The following is an 18,743-nucleotide window of genomic DNA, read 5'->3' as shown; positions in this document are numbered from 1 at the left end:
GAAAATGACGTAGTGGAGGCAGGAACCATACACAGTTTTAAGACGAGGTTTGATAAAGCTCATGGAGCGGGGAGAGAGAGGGTCTAGTAGCAACCGGTGAAGAGGCGGGGCCAGGAGCTAGGACTCGACCCCTGCAACCACAAATAGGTGAGTACAAATAGGTGAGTACACACACACACACACACACACACACACACACACACACACACACACACATACACACAAGAGATTGGTGCAAAAACTGGAGGACCAAGCAGGGATAACAGGGAAGGCACTATAATGGATCAGGGAATACTTGTCAGGAAGACAGCAGCGAGTCATGGTACGTGGCGAGGTGTTAGAGTGGGCACCTGTGACCAGCGGGGTCCCGCAGGGGTCAGTCCTAGGACCAGTGCTGTTTCTGGTATTTGTGAACGACATGACGGAAGGAATAGACTCTGAGGTGTCCCTGTTTGCAGATGACGTGAAGTTGATGAGAAGAATTCACTCGATCGAAGACCAGGCAGAACTACAAAGGGATCTGGACAGGCTGCAGACCTGGTCCAGCAATTGGTTCCTGGAGTTCAATCCCACCAAGTGCAAAGTCATGAAGATTGGGGAAGGGCAAAGAAGACCGCAGACGGAGTACAGTCTAGGGGGCCAGAGACTACAAACCTCACTCAAGGAAAAAGATCTTGGGGTGAGTATAACACCAGGCACATGTCCTGAAGCGCACATCAACCAAATAACTGCTGCAGCATATGGGCGCCTAGCAAACCTCAGAACAGCATTCCGACATCTTAATAAGGAATCATTCAGGACCCTGTACACCGTGTACGTTAGGCCCATATTGGAGTATGCGGCACCAGTTTGGAACCCACAACTAGCCAAGCACGTGAAGAAACTAGAGAAAGTGCAAAGGTTTGCAACAAGACTAGTCCCAGAGCTAAGAGGTATGTCCTACGAGGAGAGGTTAAGGGAAATCAACCTGACGACACTGGAAGACAGGAGAGATAGGGGGGACATGATAACGACATACAAAATACTGAGAGGAATTGACAAGGTGGACAAAGACAGGATGTTCCAGAGATTGGACACAGTAACAAGGGGACACAGTTGGAAGCTGAAGACACAGATGAATCACAGGGATGTTAGGAAGTATTTCTTCAGCCACAGAGTAGTCAGTAAGTGGAATAGTTTGGGAAGCGATGTAGTGGAGGCAGGATCCATACATAGCTTTAAGCAGAGGTATGATAAAGCTCACGGCTCAGGGAGAGTGACCTAGTAGCGATCAGTGAAGAGGCGGGGCCAGGAGCTCGGACTCGACCCCCGCAACCTCAACTAGGTGAGTACAACTAGGTGAGTACACACACACACACACACACACACACACACACAATCTTGTAAGGAGTCAAAATTAAGTCGGACTTCCGAAAATCGTCTGGTAGGGAGTCTGATCCTTGGGCTCGACGCCCCCCTCCTGAAGAGGGGCAATGAGAAATTAAAGCTATAATGACCCCCGGCCCCCAACTGCTGGGGTAGTTACTACAAGCACCAACAACCTGCTGGATCAATTTCCTCCAGGCTCCTCATTGCTCCTAAGTTATCTGACTTGAAGTCATCTCAAGTTGGACAGTCATCAAGGCTAAGAGCACTGCTCTCAGAGGGACAATTGGGCAATCATCGCTGCTCAAGATACAGCAGTCAGGGGCAATAATCCAAACTTAGGATGAGGGCAATTACCGGGGTGCAACAAGCTCTCTCTCTCTCTCTCTCTCTCTCTCTCTCTCTCTCTTTCTCTCTCTCTCTCTCGCTAACAAGGCTCTAAATTCTCACAGAGGTGAGAGCCAGGGAGATGACAGTGAGCCAATGACTCTTTCAAGAGCTCTTAACTCTAACAGCTCTATGATACGATTCTTTCAAGAGCTGGTAACTCTCTTAGCTCTAACAATACAGTAATACGACTGTTCCAAGAGCTCTCAACTCTAATAATCCACTAAAGAGTCTAAGAGCACTTTCATCACTTCTACTCTTACTTAAAGAGCTGTTTACCACAACCAGACTAAGGGACTGATTACCTCAGACTCTGCTGAAGGACTGATTACCTCAGACTCTGCTGAAGGACTGATTACTTCAGACTCTGCTGAAGGACTGATTACCTCAGACTCTGCTGAAGGACTGATTACCTCAGACTCTGCTGAAGGAGTGATTACCTTAAACTCTGCTGAGGGACTGATTACCTTAAACTCTGCTGAGGGACTGATTACCTCAGACTCTGCTGAAGGAGTGATTACCTCAAACTCTGCTGAGGGACTGATTACCTCAAACTGTGCTTCGTCTTACACCATTCTTCTTTGTATTGGACTAAAGAAGTCACTATGTGGCGAAACATTTCCACGTTTCATTCTTCTACCGTAACTTAAGAACCTAACCTAACCTAACCTAGCCTAATTTTTTTTAGCTAAATTCTGCTTCGTATAGCATAGGTCACTTATATATATATATATATATATATATATATATATATATATATATATATATATATATATATATATATATATATATATATATATATATATATACATACATATATATATATATATATATATATATATATATATATATATATATATATATATATATATATATATATATATATATATATATATATATATATATATATATATATATATATATATATATATATATATATATATATATATATATATATATATATATATATATATATATATATATATATATACATATATATATATATATATATATATATATATATATATATATATATATATATATATATATATATATATATATATATATATATATATATATATATACATATTCCACCGAGGCAGGGTGACCTAAATAGAAAAACTAATGTTTCTCTTCTTAGATTTAATAATGTATACAGGAGAAGGGGTTACTAGCCTCTTGCTCCCGGCATTTTAGTCGCCTCTTACGACACACATATTACCACTGCGAAAAAAAAAAACAGTAGAATTTCAAGCGTTTTCGTGACTTCTCACATTATCAAGGAGCAATAAAAATCAAAGGTTAACAGGAAGGCATATAAAAACGAGACTACACCTCGGTGCCACCCCACAACACCTGACTTTCTATGATGATATAAGTAGGTAGTCAGCGAGCCTTGAAACACAGCTTATATTATACTCAACAATTTAGCTTGTCTAATGTATCTTAAATTCTTCCTAAATTTTATTAATTATAAATGAATCCAGTTTGTATAACCCAAAAGCAATATTTATATTATTTTCAAAAGTATTTTTTTTTTATGAAACATTTCTGTTATATTCCTGTCGACCATGGACTACATACAACTTTCTCAGCTTTTTTAAATTAAATTAGATGGTTAAAATCTCTCACATAATAAACAGAACATTAGAATCTTGTCAACTTCTAATGTTATATTTATGTTGTTTTAATCTTAGTTCGAGACTTTTACCAGTTTGTCCGTAATAAACTTTATCACGTGTATAACAAGGAATCTTATAGACACACCCGTAAGTATTTTTGGGTTAATTTATTTTTATCAAAAGTGTCTTTACTGTATCAAAATTTAAATTTTGAGACAGTAATAAAATAAAAAAGTATGGCATAATAAAAGTATGGCATAATAAAAGTATGGCATAATAAAAGTATGGCATAATAAAAGTAGGGCATAATAAAAGTATGGCATAATAAAAGTATGGCATAATAAAAGTAGGGCATAATAAAAGTAGGGCATAATAAAAGTATGGCATAATAAAAGTATGGCATAATAAAAGTAGGGCATAATAAAAGTATGGCATAATAAAAGTAGGGCATAATAAAAGTAGGGCATAATAAAAGTAGGGCATAATAAAAGTAGGGCATAATAAAAGTATGGCATAATAAAAGTATGGCATAATAAAAGTAGGGCATAATAAAAGTATGGCATAATAAAAGTAGGGCATAATAAAAGTAGGGCATAATAAAAGTAGGGCATAATAAAAGTAGGGCATAATAAAAGTAGGGCATAATAAAAGTATGGCATAATAAAAGTAGGGCATAATAAAAGTAGGGCATAATAAAAGTAGGGCATAATAAAAGTAGGGCATAATAAAAGTAGGGCATAATAAAAGTAGGGCATAATAAAAGTAGGGCATAATAAAAGTAGGGCATAATAAAAGTAGGGCATAATAACAGAAGAGACTGGGCATGTGTACTCACTGGACTTGACTGAACGGATGCAGACTTTGGCACAGCCTGTGGAACAGCACTTGGCAGTGCCAGCACAATCCTGGTCACTCTGGCATTGATCCCTCACGTCCTCTGGGCACAGTGCCTCCTCTAGTACCCTGGTGGGGCATCTTCCACTCTTATCTGCACAGTGAAAAGAAAAGAAAGTTTAGAATAAGAATAATGATAAAAATAACAACAACAACAACAATAATAATAATAATAATATTTATTATTATTATTATTATCATTATTATTATTATTATCATTATTATTATTATTATTATTGTCATTATTTTCATTATTATTATACACTGAGAGATATACACCTCTCTGTGTACTCGCCGATTTTACACATGCGGGAGTCGAGTCCTGGCTCTTGGCCCCGTGTATGTGTCAATGTTTGAATGAGGTCATGCACATACAGTATGATCATTAAGTGGAATGACCTGGATGAAGAACAACTGAAAGCTTACACCATACACAGCTTTGAGAAGAGGTACGGCAAGTGCCCACGAGAGTAAGAGTGACCCTGGCCACTGTCAGGTAGCTGCCAGGAGCTGATACTCGACCCTAAGCAACTACAAACAAGTGAGCACAAACATCTCTACCAACTCCATCGAGTATCATGTACGTAGTGATCATGTCTCCCCACTACCACTTCCTCCTCTAATAACACCTCCGAGTATTGTGTACGTCATGATTATGTCTCTCAACCACCACCACCTCTACTAACGCCTGTTTATTCGACTGGCTTCCTACAAACCTTTGATGTTCGATCTGAAAACAAAAAAAATAAATGCTGGCTGGAAAGTTTGAAGCCCAGGCGAGGCAGGAAATTAGAGCTCTTGACGGCCAGTGCTGGAAAGCTTGGGAAAAAATCTCAGGTTAGTGCAATGACCTTACTGACACAGGCAAGTTGAACCTGGAAAAATGTCTTGAATGTTGAATGATTGACAGGAACGAGAGAGAGAGAGAGAGAGAGAGAGAGAGAGAGAGAGAGAGAGAGAGAGAGAGACTGTACTGTCTTCAGTAAACTTCCAAGTCTCTGACAAGTGTTGTTGTTGTTATTGTTTGTTTTGTTGATGTTATTGTTGGTTTTGTTGTTGTTGTTGTTATTATCATTATTATTATTATTATTATTATTATTATTATTATTATTATTATTATTATTATTAACCTGGGTGAGAGGTGATTATTATTATTATTATTATAATCAAAAAAAGAAGCGCTAAGCCACAAGGACTATACAGAGGTGAAAGGTGAAGGCAGCAGAGGCTGGTAATGTTAATTACGTCAGTAATTACCAACATGGCCACCATAACAACAGCAAATATTTGTTGATAATATTGTTAATCTCTTTACTGTTATTAGCCACAACAACAGCACTCAGAGTCCGGTTACAGCTTGTATTACCATTGTAACGGTACTGTTGTATCGTCACTAACATTAAGAACAAACTCTCTGCTGTGATTGGCTCACAACACGACATTTCTCGACCAATCACTGCCAAGGGATTGTTTACAGCTCATTCTGTGATGTGACTGGCTCACGACACATTTCTCGACCAGTCATTGTAAAGGGATTGTTTACAGTTCACCCTGAGCTGTGACTGGCTCACGACACCACATCTCTCGACCAGTCATCACCCGGATTCATTAATATATCACCCTGAGCTGTGATTGGCCCACGACACGATATCTATAGACCAGTCACCACCCAGAGATTCATTAACATTTCACCATGAGCTGTGATTGGCCGACGACACCACAACTCTCGACCAATCACCGCCCAATCCACGTTTATTCGATAAAAATAAACAGTCCTCCTAGGGTGTTTTTCTGGCTGAATTTATTCCCTATGTGGTGTTTTTTTCGGTATTTTTTAACATGTTTGAAACAGGAATAAACCCGCGAGATATTCTGGTAGTTGGTGATGGTAAAAGAGCTCTTGATCCAAGAAAATGGAGCTGCCCTCCCTCTCCTCGAAGCTATATTTGATTTGCTTTAACGCTTTCCCATGAATAATAATAATAATAATTATTATTATTATTATAGTTAAATAAAACTAAATACTAATTATAACATTAATAATGATAACAGCAAGAACAACAAAAAGTCACATTAATAATAATAATAATAATAATAATAATAATAATAATAATAATAATAATAATAATAATAATAATAATAACAGTTAATAATAATAATAATAATAATAATAATAATAATAATTTTAATATTAATAATAAGAATAAAATTTGCATTATTCCTCTCATAAAACACAATATGTGTCATGTGTCATCATGTTGGAGCCACATTTATACTTTTAATGTGAATTCTGAAAGTGAATATTTCGTGTAGCGGATATTACTGAATGATACATGTTGTTATGTTGGTTGATACATGTTATGTTATGTGATACATGTTGTTATGTTGGTTGATACATGTTGTTATGTTGTGTGATACATGTTGTTATGTTGGTTGATACATGTTATGTTGTGTGATACATGTTGTTATGTTGGTTGATACATGTTGTTATGTTGTGTGATACATGTTGTTATGTTGTGTGATACATGTTATGTTGTGTGATACATGTTGTTATTTTGGTTGATACATGTTGTTATGTTGTGTGAAGACAGCCTGTACTGTCTGCACAGACAGCCCATGCTGTCTGCCAGCTTAGTTCATATTTCGTGCCATGCTGGTGCTGCCACCTATAGGCGTTGCCACTTCAGCCTGCCTGCCCTTGCCTCGCTCTCACTCACACAGCGGCCTAGCAGGAAGACACAAGGCCTACTCCTAGCTCCCTCTCGTGGGATGGCCCTGCCCGGGCCATGGGCACAACACACAAGCTTGTGTACCCACCACGACTTAACAATAAACTAAGAAGCCTCCGAAGAGATATATCATTCAACTACCCGCTTTCAGCCCTACCAAACAAACCCATTAAACATTGGTAGCAGTGGTGGTCGCAGCAGTTGTTTGCCCGGAGAGAGGAAGGAAGAGGTATGAAGTCATCTTCACTTCATCACCCTACACAAGAAGCATCCGTCTCTCAACGAGTTATCCTGATGTCGTGTCTGCACGTTTCAGCATCCAGACACAGGTACAAGCAGGATCCAGCCGAAATTTGCCGAATTTCTTCGAGAATTGTGACCCCACGCTACAGCATCCCACGCTGTTTCTCAAGTCACGTGTTCAGCATCACTTGTATGTTGCTGTGTCTGTTCAGCTCAGCACAGCTGTTTCAGCAAGCCAGAGGTGAGTTTCATGGTGATTTCTGCGTCCAGTGTGAGATTCTCCACGTGTTTGTGGGTGGGGAATGAGGAGAGGAAGTGGCCATTCCTCACCTTGCCCATGCTCGCCCTACTCACGCTCACCTGTCTACCATACACTCACCACTGCTCACTCCCTCTGCTGTGTTTTCTGCTGTTTTTCATGTGAATTCGCCGCCAGTGCTGTGTATCCGAGGGCCCGAGGCCACTCGAAGCTACGTGGATCAGCATGCCACGTAGATCACAACGCCACGTGGATCACGATGCCACATTGGGTGTGGGCGATGTCACGTGGATCTACCAGCCACGTGAGTTACCGGATGTCCCAGGCCACATGCTGTGGTCTGCTGCCCGCATCACATTGACGTCACCGATGATGCTCCCCGACTTCATGACGTCACGATGTCTGCCTGACATCACCTCGAGATGTCTGCTGATGTCACAGTGATGCTGACGTCACCTTGCAACATCATGCCTGACATCACATGATGTCACATCGAGTGCTTCTAGTAATTATTTCAGTATTGTCGAGAAGATTGAGAGAAGATATATGTTGTGTGTTAATTAATTCCTCTCAGTGTTCTCACATTTTAGTATATGTCTTAGTGTCAGTTTTATGCACAGAAAAGCATCATTTGCTAGTTTAAGCCATGTTTTACTGCATGTACTGCGGGTGTGTTTAAAGTTTCCATGTGTCCAGTGAGGTCTGAGCCAGACCTGAGTAGCACCACTGTGCTAAGTCACCCGATGTGACCAGTGCGTATGACAGCTGATGTCAAGACAGCCCCAAGTGACCGAGCCCTCTTGTACAGAAAGCTTTTATGCTCGTCGCTCGTGATGTTCTGCAGAATCGTACCTGCAACGATTCCCATCGAGATTTGTTTCACTTCACCTCCAGACCTTCAGAATGCAGTTATATGTAGAGAAACAAGTCTGGGGACGCTTAGACTAACCTCTGCTATAACTCCAACTGCCGAATGACACTCGCCAAGCCGCAGTTAGACACTGTCGGCAGGCGCTGTGTCAGCCTCGTGTCACAAGCTTCAATGAGCAGCCTGCACAAAGAAGATGTCACTTTGACTGCTAGCAGTCTGGTGTATGATGTTACGACTCCCTGATGTTTCGCCCAGTCGCCTCTGCCACGACTCTCCACAACTCGCTCCATGCTCGCCGGCAGTGACAGCCCAGCGACAGTACCAGTCGAGAAGTGTCCTCCTGAGTCGCTTGCCAGACGTCCTGCCCAGTTGCCGAGTTTTATCGACGCCTCACTCGAGGGCACCAGCATGTCGTGCCCCAGGTTGAGTGAAAACCTGCAGCGACTCCTACGATGACTGCTTCACCGTTCCAGAGGAGACCGTACCCTGTTACGTCACAGCTCAGCCGCACCGATGTCTCCTGTGTTGCAGTATCTGTCCAGACGCAGGAAGGCGTGCAGTGATGCCCATCGACGCTCACTGCCTTTGACCACAATGTTTAGCCCACCCCACATGTTTTTTTTCTTCCCTCCCTGTAGGAAGTTTTTTTTTCCATGTCCATATGTATATATATGTTTTTATTTTGTGTTCGGTGCCCTGTGCCTACGAGAGACCGAGTTCCTTTTACCACCAGTATTGTCGCGTCGGGACGACGCTCGGTAGGTGGCCGAGCGAATGTAGACAGCCTGTACTGTCTGCACAGACAGCCCATGCTGTCTGCCAGCTTAGTTCATATTTCGCGCCATGCTGGTGCTGCCACCTATAGGTGTAGCCACTTCAGCCTGCCTGCCCTTGCCTCGCTCTCACTCACACAGCGGCCTAGCAGGAAGACACAAGGCCTACTCCTAGCTCCCTCTCGTGGGATGGCCCTGCCTGGGCCATGGGCACAACACACAAGCCTGTGTACCCACCACGACTTAACAATAAAGTAAGAAGCCTCCTAAGAGATATATCATTCAACTACCCGCTTTCAGCCTACCAAACAAACAATTAAACATGTGTGATACATGTTGTTATGTTATGTGATACATGTTATGTTGTGTGATACATGTTATGTTGTGTGATACATGTTGTTCTGTTGTGTGATACATGTTGTTATGTTGTGTGATACATGTTATGTTGTGTGATACATGTTGTTATGTTGTGTGATACATGTTATGTTGTGTGATACATGTTGTTATGTTGTGTGATACATGTTATGTTGTGTGATACATGTTGTTATGTTGTGTGATACATGTTATGTTGTGTGATACATGTTGTTATGTTGTGTGATACATGTTATGTTGTGTGATACATGTTGTTATGTTGTGTGATACATGTTATGCTGTGTGATACATGTTGTTATGTTGTGTGATACATGTTATGTTGTGTGATACATGTTGTTATGTTGTGTGATACATGTTATGTTGTGTGATACATGTTGTTATGTTGTGTGATACATGTTATGTTGTGTGATACATGTTGTTATGTTGTGTGATACATGTTATGTTGTGTGATACATGTTGTTATGTTGTGTGATACATGTTATGTTGTGTGATACATGTTGTTATGTTGTGTGATACATGTTATGTTGTGTGATACATGTTGTTATGTTGTGTGATACATGTTATGTTGGGTGATACATGTTATGTTGGGTGATACATGTTATGTTGGGTGATACATGTTATGTTGGGTGATACATGTTATGTTGGGTGATACATGTTATGTTGGGTGATACATGTTGTTATGTTGTGTGATACATGTTGCTATGTTGTGCAATACATGTTGTTATGTTGTGTGATACATGTTATGTTGTGTGATACATGTTATGTTGGGTGATACATGTTATGTTGGGTGATACATGTTATGTTGAATGATACATGTAAGAATGTTACTGAGTGAGAAATGAGTACACATGATAAAAATAGAATCTTGATCAATTTGAGAATATCATAGCAGTGAAACCCAAATCTGACCCAGAGTTGTTGTATAGCCACATAAGGAGGAAAACAACGGTCATAGACTAGGTAATCAGTCTCGTGAAGAAAGAAGGAGAGCTCACAAGGGTCACCAGGAAGTCTGTGAAGAGCTCAGCATGAAATTCATGAAGGTCTTCTTGGAGGAGACAGGAAGGATTCTAGAAAAGCAAATCAGTAGAGTATACCAATGAGTGCTGGATACAATACATTTAACTGAGGAGGAGGTGAAGAGGCTGCCAAGCGAACTAGATACCTCAATGGCGATGGGGCCGGACAACATCTCTCTTTGGGTCCTGAGAGAGGGAGCAGAGATGCTGTGTGTGTCAATAACAACAATCTTCAACACATTTATCGAAATAAAGAGACTACCTGAGGTGTGGAAGATGGCACATGTAGTCCCTGTTTTTAAGAAAGGAGACAGACAGCATTAATTTGCAGACCAGTGTCACTGACTGGTACAGTTTGCAGTCATGGAGAAGATTATCAGGAGAAGAGTGGTGGATCACCTAGAGAGGAATGAACTTATAAACGACAACCAGCACGGTTTCAGGGAAGGGAAATCCTGTGTCACAAACCTAAGGGAGTTCTTTGACAAGGTGACAGTAGTAAGACAAGTGAGAAAGAGAGAGAGAGAAGGGTGGGTAGATTGCATCTTCTTAGAATGTAAGAAGGCCTTTGACACAGTACCACACAAGAGACTGGTAGAAAAGCTAGAGGATCAGGCACACATAACAGGAAAGGCACTGCAAAGGATCAAAGAATACCTGACAGGGAGGCAACAACGAATAACGGTATGTGACGAGGTGTCAGAGTGGGTGCCTGTGACAGTGGGGTCCCACAGGGGTCAGTCCTAGGACCTGTGATGTTTATGGTATATGTGAATGACATGACGGAAGGAATAGACTCAGAAGTGTCCCTGTTTGCAGATGATACGGTATAAATTACTCAGCACTAACAGCTGAGCGCTCACTAGAAACAAGAACAGAGAATGAAATGAGAAAGAGGGTGAAACAAGACCACAGAAGGAAAACTACAAGAACATGAAAGCCTATCTGAGGTGAACTGCGAAAGACAATATACGACGATGAAACAAAGAAAACGAAGTTGAAACAAAGACTATGTCAAAGAAAAACGACTTTGAAACAATGAAAAACGACTTTGAAACAAAGAAAACGACTTTGAAACAAGAAAAAAAATTAAAGAAAAACTACGTTGAAACAAGAAATAAATAAACATAAAACAAATGAACAACAGCAACTGACCCGCCTTTGATTTTGTACTAAAAAAACGACATTAAGCTGAATGAAAACTAAAGTAAAGGAAATGTAAAAAGAAAATGGGACATTTAAGAAAAGTAAACAATAAAGAAAACAGGAGTCAAAACTAAAGAAAATGAAATACTAAAAGAAACTGAGACATAAAAACAAAAGGGGAGACTTAAACCAAATGTAGACATTTAAAGAAAATGGGAGACTAAAACAAAATGAGGAAAACAAAACGGGGAGACTAAAACAAATGGGGAAGCTAAACAAAAGGCGATGCTAAACAAAAGGCGATGCTAAACAAAAGGCGATGCTAAACAAAAGGCGATGCTAAACAAAAGGCGATGCTAAACAAAAGAGGGCCCTAAGCAAAAGGGGATGCTAAACAAAAGGGAAGACTAAAACAAAAGGGGACGCTAAACAAAAGGGAACGTTAAACAAAAAGGACGCTAAACAAAAGGGGACGCTAAATAAAAAGGGACGCTAAACAAAAGGGGACGGTAAACAAAAGGGGACGCTAAACAAAAGAGGACGCTCAACAAAAGAGGAGACTGGAACAAAAGAGAACGTTAAACAAAAGGGACACTAAACAAAAGGGGATGCTAAACAAAAGGGGACGCTAAACAAAAGAGGAGACTGAAACAAAAGGGGACGCTAAAACAAAAGGGAGACTAAAACAAAAGAGTATCACCAAAACAAAATAGGGAGACTAAAACAAAACGGGAGACAAACACAAAATGGGGGAGACTAAAACAATAGGGAGAGACAAAAACAAAAGGGAGAGACGAAAGTAAAATCTGTTATTTATCATCACTGTTCACATCATTCCCATCATGGTAATTGAAAAATAAAGATAAAAAAAGTCTGTCAATTTTAGAGCAACCAATGAAAGGCAGATTTCAATTAACATATACTTTTTTATTATTAATAGTTTTCAATAGCGGCGCCGCATCAAAGCATTTCAGTATCTGATGACGGCTCAACAACAGCCGGAAAAAAGCTGGGTCATGTCCACGTACTTTTTGCTGTTGTTATTTTATTGAATTATTAAATGGCTGAACATTGCCTTTATTAGAGATGATGGTGGTGATGGTGGTGGTAGTGGTGGTGGTGGTGGTAGTGGTGGTGGTGATGGTGGTAGTGGTGGTGGTGATGGTGGTAGTGGTGGTGATGGTGGTAGTGGTGGTGATGGTGGTAGTGATGGTGGTGGTAGTGGTGGTGGTGGTGGTAGTGGTGGTGGTGATGGTGGTAGTGGTGGTGGTGATGGTGGTAGTGGTGGTGATGGTAGTGGTGGTGGTGGTAGTGATGGTGGTGGTAGTGGTGGTGGTGGTAGTGGTGGTGATGGTGGTAGTGGTTGTAGTGGTGATGGTGGTGGTGATGGTGGTTGTGGTGGTAGTGGTAGTGGTGGTGATGGTAGTGGTGGTGATGGTAGTGATGGTGGTGGTAGTGGTGGTGGTGATGGTGGTAGTGGTGGTGATGGTAGTGGTGGTGGTGGTGGTAGTGATGGTGGTGGTAGTGGTGGTGGTGATGGTGGTAGTGGTGGTGATGGTAGTGGTGGTGGTGGTAGTGATGGTGGTGGTAGTGGTGGTGGTGGTAGTGGTGGTGATGGTGGTAGTGGTTGTAGTGGTGATGGTGGTGGTGATGGTGGTTGTGGTGGTAGTGGTAGTGGTGGTGATGGTAGTGGTGGTGATGGTAGTGATGGTGGTGGTAGTGGTGGTGGTGATGGTGGTAGTGGTGGTGATGGTGGTAGTGGTGGTGATGGTGGTAGTGGTTGTAGTGGTGATGGTGGTGGTGATGGTGGTTGTGGTGGTAGTGGTAGTGGTAGTGGTGATGGTGGTATTGGTGAGGTAGTGGTGGTTGTGGTGGTGATGGTGGTGGTGATGGCGGCAGTGATGGTGGTGGTGATGGTGGTGGTGGTGATGGTGGTAGTGATTGTAGTGGTGATGATGGTGGTGGTGGTGGTGGTGGTGGTGGTGGTTGTGGTGGTTGTGGTAGTGGTGATGGAGGTATTGATGGTGGTGGTGGTGGTGGTAGTGGTTGTGATGGTGGTGATGGTGGCAGTGATGGTGGTGGTGATGGTGGTATTGGTGGTGATGGTGGTGATGGTGGTGGTGGTAGTGGTGGTGATTATTGGGTAGTGGGGAGTGGGGTGGGGTAGTGGTGGTGGTTGTTGTTGGGTAGTGGAGGGTTGGTTGGGGCAGTGATGGTGTTTGTTGGGTAATGAGGGTTGGTTGGGGCAGTGATGGTGTTTGTTGGGTAATGAGGGTTGGTTGGGGCAGTGATGGTGTTTGTTGGGTAATGAGGGTTGGTTGGGGCAGTGATGGCGTTTGTTGGGTAATGAGGGTTGGTTGGGGCAGTGATGGTGTTTGTTGGGTAATGAGGGTTGGTTGGGGCAGTGATGGTGTTTGTTGGGTAATGAGAGTTGGTTGGGGCAGTGATGGCGTTTGTTGGGTAATGAGGGTTGGTTGGGGCAGTGATGGTGTTTGTTGCGTAATGAGGGTTGGTTGGGGCAGTGATGGTGTTTGTTGCGTAATGAGGGTTGGTTGGGGCAGTGATGGTGTTTGTTGGGTAATGAGGGTTGGTTGGGGCAGTGATGGTGTTTGTTGGGTAATGAGGGTTGGTTGGGGCAGTGATGGTGTTTGTTGGGTAATGAGGGTTGGTTGGGGCAGTGATGGTGTTTGTTGCGTAATGAGGGTTGGTTGGGGCAGTGATGGTGTTTGTTGGGTAATGAGGGTTGGTTGGGGTAGTGATGGTGTTTGTTGGGTAATGAGGGTTGGTTGGGGCAGTGATGGTGTTTGTTGGGTAATGAGGGTTGGTTGGGGCAGTGATGGTGTTTGTTGCGTAATGAGGGTTGGTTGGGGCAGTGATGGTGTTTGTTGGGTAATGAGGGTTGGTTGGGGCAGTGATGGTGTTTGTTGCGTAATGAGGGTTGGTTGGGGCAGTGATGGTGTTTGTTGCGTAATGAGGGTTGGTTGGGGCAGTGATGGTGTTTGTTGCGTAATGAGGGTTGGTTGGGGCAGTGATGGTGTTTGTTGGGTAATGAGGGTTGGTTGGGGCAGTGATGGTGTTTGTTGCGTAATGAGGGTTGGTTGGGGTAGTGATGGTGTTTGTTGGGTAATGAGGGTTGGTTGGGGCAGTGATGGTGTTTGTTGGGTAATGAGGGTTGGTTGGGGCAGTGATGGTGTTTGTTGCGTAATGAGGGTTGGTTGGGGCAGTGATGGTGTTTGTTGGGTAATGAGGGTTGGTTGGGGTAGCGGTGGTGTTTTACCTGTCTTTTGCTGTTGATCTGGTAACGGGAATGAAGGATAAGGCTTCTCGGAGGTTATGTTATTTTATTTGGGTTCGTGGTATACAGGCAGTGTGTTTAAGTGCCCTGGGACCCGTGAGGGAGAGAGGAGAGTGGAGTGTTGTTGACTCTAGGTTGAGTTGGTGGCAAGTAAGAGCGAGGCAGGCCTGGGCATGCCTCCCCAGGGACCTGCCCTCTACTGGAAACTATGGAAACTAGCTATGTAGGTCTACTGTTTATATTTTGTTGGCTACCTGCCAATGGTCGTCTTCAACCATGTTTGACTGAAAAAAAAACTCGGTGTCTCTCTCGCAGGAACAGGGCACAGAACAAAAAATAAAACATATATATACATGTGGACATGTACAACAACAACTTCCTACAGGGAGAAAAGAAAGAAAAAAAAAGGGTGTGCTAAATATCGTGGTCCAGGGCAGTGAGCCTCGGCGGGCGTTACTGCTCGCCTTCCTGCATCTGGACAGATACTGCAACACAGGAGACATCACTGCGGCTGAACTGTAACGTAACTGGGTACGGTCTCTGGAACGGTGAAGCAGTCATCGTGGAGTAGTCGCTGCAAGGTTCACTCAACCTGGGGCACAAGCTGCTGGTACCCTTGAGTGAGGCATCGTCAGTACTTGGCAACTGGGCAGGACTTCTGGCAAGCGACTCAGTAGGACATTTCTCGACTGGTACTGTCGCTGGGGCTGTCACTGCCGGCGAGTGAAGTGAGTCGTAGCAGAGACGACTCAGGCAATCTGGGAGTCGTAGCAGCATACACCATAACTGGAGTGAGCAGACTAGCAGTCAAAGTGGCATTATCTTTGTGCAGGCTGCTCACTGAAGCTGTGGCAGGAGTCAGACAGCTGCCTGCCGACAGGGCTACTGCAGCCTCAAGATGTCATCCTCTCGGCAGTTGGAGTCACAGCAGAGGTTAGTCTAAGCATCCTCAGACTGGTTTTCTACGTATAACTGCACTCTGGCGGTCAGGAGGTGGAGTGAAAAGTCTCAATGGGGAGTCATAGCAGGTATGACTCACATGTCTATATGAATGGTGAGCAAAGAGCTTTCTGTACATGGGGGGCTCAGATGCTCGTAAACTGATGCCCGGACTGACTAATGTCAGCTGTCAACGGTAAGTAAATAAGTAAGTAAATAAGTAAGTAAGTAAGTTTATTCAGGTATACACAAATACAGTTACATAGAATTATCATACATAGCAGCATATGTGTAGAGAACCTGGGATAACCCAAAAAAGTCAGACAGAGTGACTTATTTCCATTGGGGTCCTTTTACCTTATTATTATAATATAAAGTTATAAAATTTTCTTATTATTCTACAATGAAGATAACATCTTATTATCAACTAAAAAGACTATCTACTACACCAAGGTCATTAAGACTATCTACAATACGAGGGTCATTACTAGGAATAAGGTAAAATTTACACGTATGTTAGCTAAAAAATAGAAAATCATTCCCCTCCCTTTCTGTAGCTACATTCATCAGACACCTTTTGGCACTCTTCTTGAACTGGTTCATGCTATGACTGGCTTTGACATGTGCGGGCAGTCTGTTCCATTCCTTTATTGCTGTACAATAAAAGGTGTTTGAAGCCTGGCCACTGACTGTGGCTACTACAAAGTTGTGCTCTCTCCCCCTAGTACTATGATTGCTTTGGTTCCCAACCTTGACAAAATTGACAGCAAGATATTCTGGACACTGTTTGTGAGCAATTTTATAAACATGATTTAGCTTCAGTTGTTTTACTCTGTCTTCAACATTCAGCATATCCAACTGCTGTAATTCATCCTGGCCTACATGTTCTCTTGGTCCCAGCCCCAGGATGAATCTTACGATTTTGTTCTGGGTGATTTCCAGTCTATCTTTCAGTTTTTTTGTCAAGGCAGAGTACCAAGAAGAGCAAGCGTAATCCATATGGCATTGTATAAGGGCTAGACATAGGGTCCTGCGAGCCTCAGTAGGTAGACACTGTGCTTGTCTATACAGGAACTTCAGTCTGGCATTCGCTTTCTTTACTACACTGTTCCCTATCAATTCTCCTGACATGCATGGGTCAAATGGGATTCCCAAATATTTTACTGATGAAACCAAAGTGATGGGCTCCCCATTACATTGAACATTAAAATTATTTACCCTTCTCAGTTTATGTTTCGTGCCAAAGAGAATGGCTTCAGTTTTCCCTAGGTGTAATGATAGTTTGTTGTCTACTAACCATTTGCTGCAGGACTCCAGTTCCAGTGTTAAAACATTAGCAATATCTTGTGGGTCTTTACCTGACACTAACAGAGCACTGTCATCTGCATACAGTAGGAGTTTGCACTTGACACTGATAGGCATATCATTGACATAACATAAGAATAATAAGGGACCCAGAATACTACCTTGGGGAACTCCACATGTTATCGGAAGGGGTTCTGATTCTGTTTTGTTAATTTTGACTATTTGTCTCCTGTTGCTAAGGTAGGACTTAAACCAGTCTACAGAGCCTATACCGATAGCTTGAAGTTTATTACATAATATATTGTGGTTGACAGTATCGAAGGCCTTTTGCAGGTCTAAGGTTACCATACCTATGAGGTTCCCCTTTGACATTTCAGTTCTCAGGTAATCCATCAGATTAATAAGGGAGGTGTCGGTTGAGTAGGATCTTCTAAAGCCCGATTGATAGCTATGGAGAATGTTGTTGTCATTAAGGTACTTAACTACTTGAGAATACACCGCCCTCTCTAGAATTTTAGATATTACACTGAGTATACTAACAGGCCAATAGTTGCTTACATCAGACCTACTATTTTTCTTGAAGATAGGAGTAACTCTGGCCTCCTTGAACCCCTCTGGTACGGTATTAGTGGTGATTGATAGATTTATTATGTGAGCAATAGGGATTGACAGTTCAGAAGCACCATCTTTTAGGAACTTAGACGGGATGTTATCAGGGCCTGTGCTCTTAGTTGGGTTTAACCTGCTTAGTTCTTTTTGAATAAAGTCATGAGATACACTTACTAGTTGACAACTGTTTGGGGTTACCCTTTTATTGGTATAGTATGTTTGAAACTTATCAGAGTCTGTGTTAAAGGTATTTGATGCAGCTGGTAGTTTACTTACTAGTGTTGATGCAACAGATGTGTAGTAGGAATTAAAGCAATTTGCCACCTTAGATGTTTCGTGGCATACCTCATTATCGATAGTGAGTACTATGTTAGACCTATCTACTGGCTTATGGCTATACCCCAACTGTTTTAGTTGTTGCCAGAGCTTTCTGGGGTTATGCTTATACTCTTCAATTTTTGAGCAGTAGTGCTTTGCCTTTGCTCCTTTTATAAGTCTCTGTACTCTGTTCCTCACCTGGAGGATTACCTGGAGAGAGTTCCGGGGGTCAACGCCCCCGCGGCCCGGTCTGTGACCAGGCCTCCTGGTGGATCAGAGCCTGATCAACCAGGCTGTTGCTGCTGGCTGCACGCAAACCAACGTACGAGCCACAGCCCGGCTGATCAGGAACTGACTTTAGGTGCTTGTCCAGTGCCAGCTTGAAGACTGCCAGGGGTCTGTTGGTAATCCCCCTTATGTGTGCTGGGAGGCAGTTGAACAGTCTCGGGCCCCTGACACTTATTGTATGGTCTCTTAACGTGCAAGTGACACCCCTGCTTTTCATTGGGGGGATGGTGCATCGTCTGCCAAGTCTTTTGCTTTCGTAGTGAGTGATTTTCGTGTGCAAGTTCGGTACTAGTCCCTCTAGGATTTTCC

At 42.5% G+C, this 18,743-nt stretch overlaps 1 protein-coding gene across 3 annotated transcripts in view; it reads right to left on the bottom strand.

The window, feature by feature from the left end:
• LOC128702033 (uncharacterized) overlaps positions 1–18,743 on the bottom strand; it is a 663,411-nt gene that overhangs the window by 253,668 nt on the left and 391,000 nt on the right. For all 3 annotated transcript variants that reach the window (XM_070101460.1, XM_070101461.1, XM_070101462.1), the window contains exon 3: positions 4,210–4,362. In XM_070101460.1, the coding sequence (XP_069957561.1) occupies positions 4,210–4,362 (153 nt within the window). The remainder of the gene's footprint in view (positions 1–4,209; positions 4,363–18,743) is intronic.

The sequence above is a fragment of the Cherax quadricarinatus genome, chromosome 77 (genome assembly GCF_038502225.1).
Source record: "Cherax quadricarinatus isolate ZL_2023a chromosome 77, ASM3850222v1, whole genome shotgun sequence".
NCBI lineage: Eukaryota > Metazoa > Arthropoda > Malacostraca > Decapoda > Parastacidae > Cherax > Cherax quadricarinatus.
Note: the sequence above shows the minus strand (reverse complement) of the source record. Positions and strands in the feature narration are given on the sequence as shown.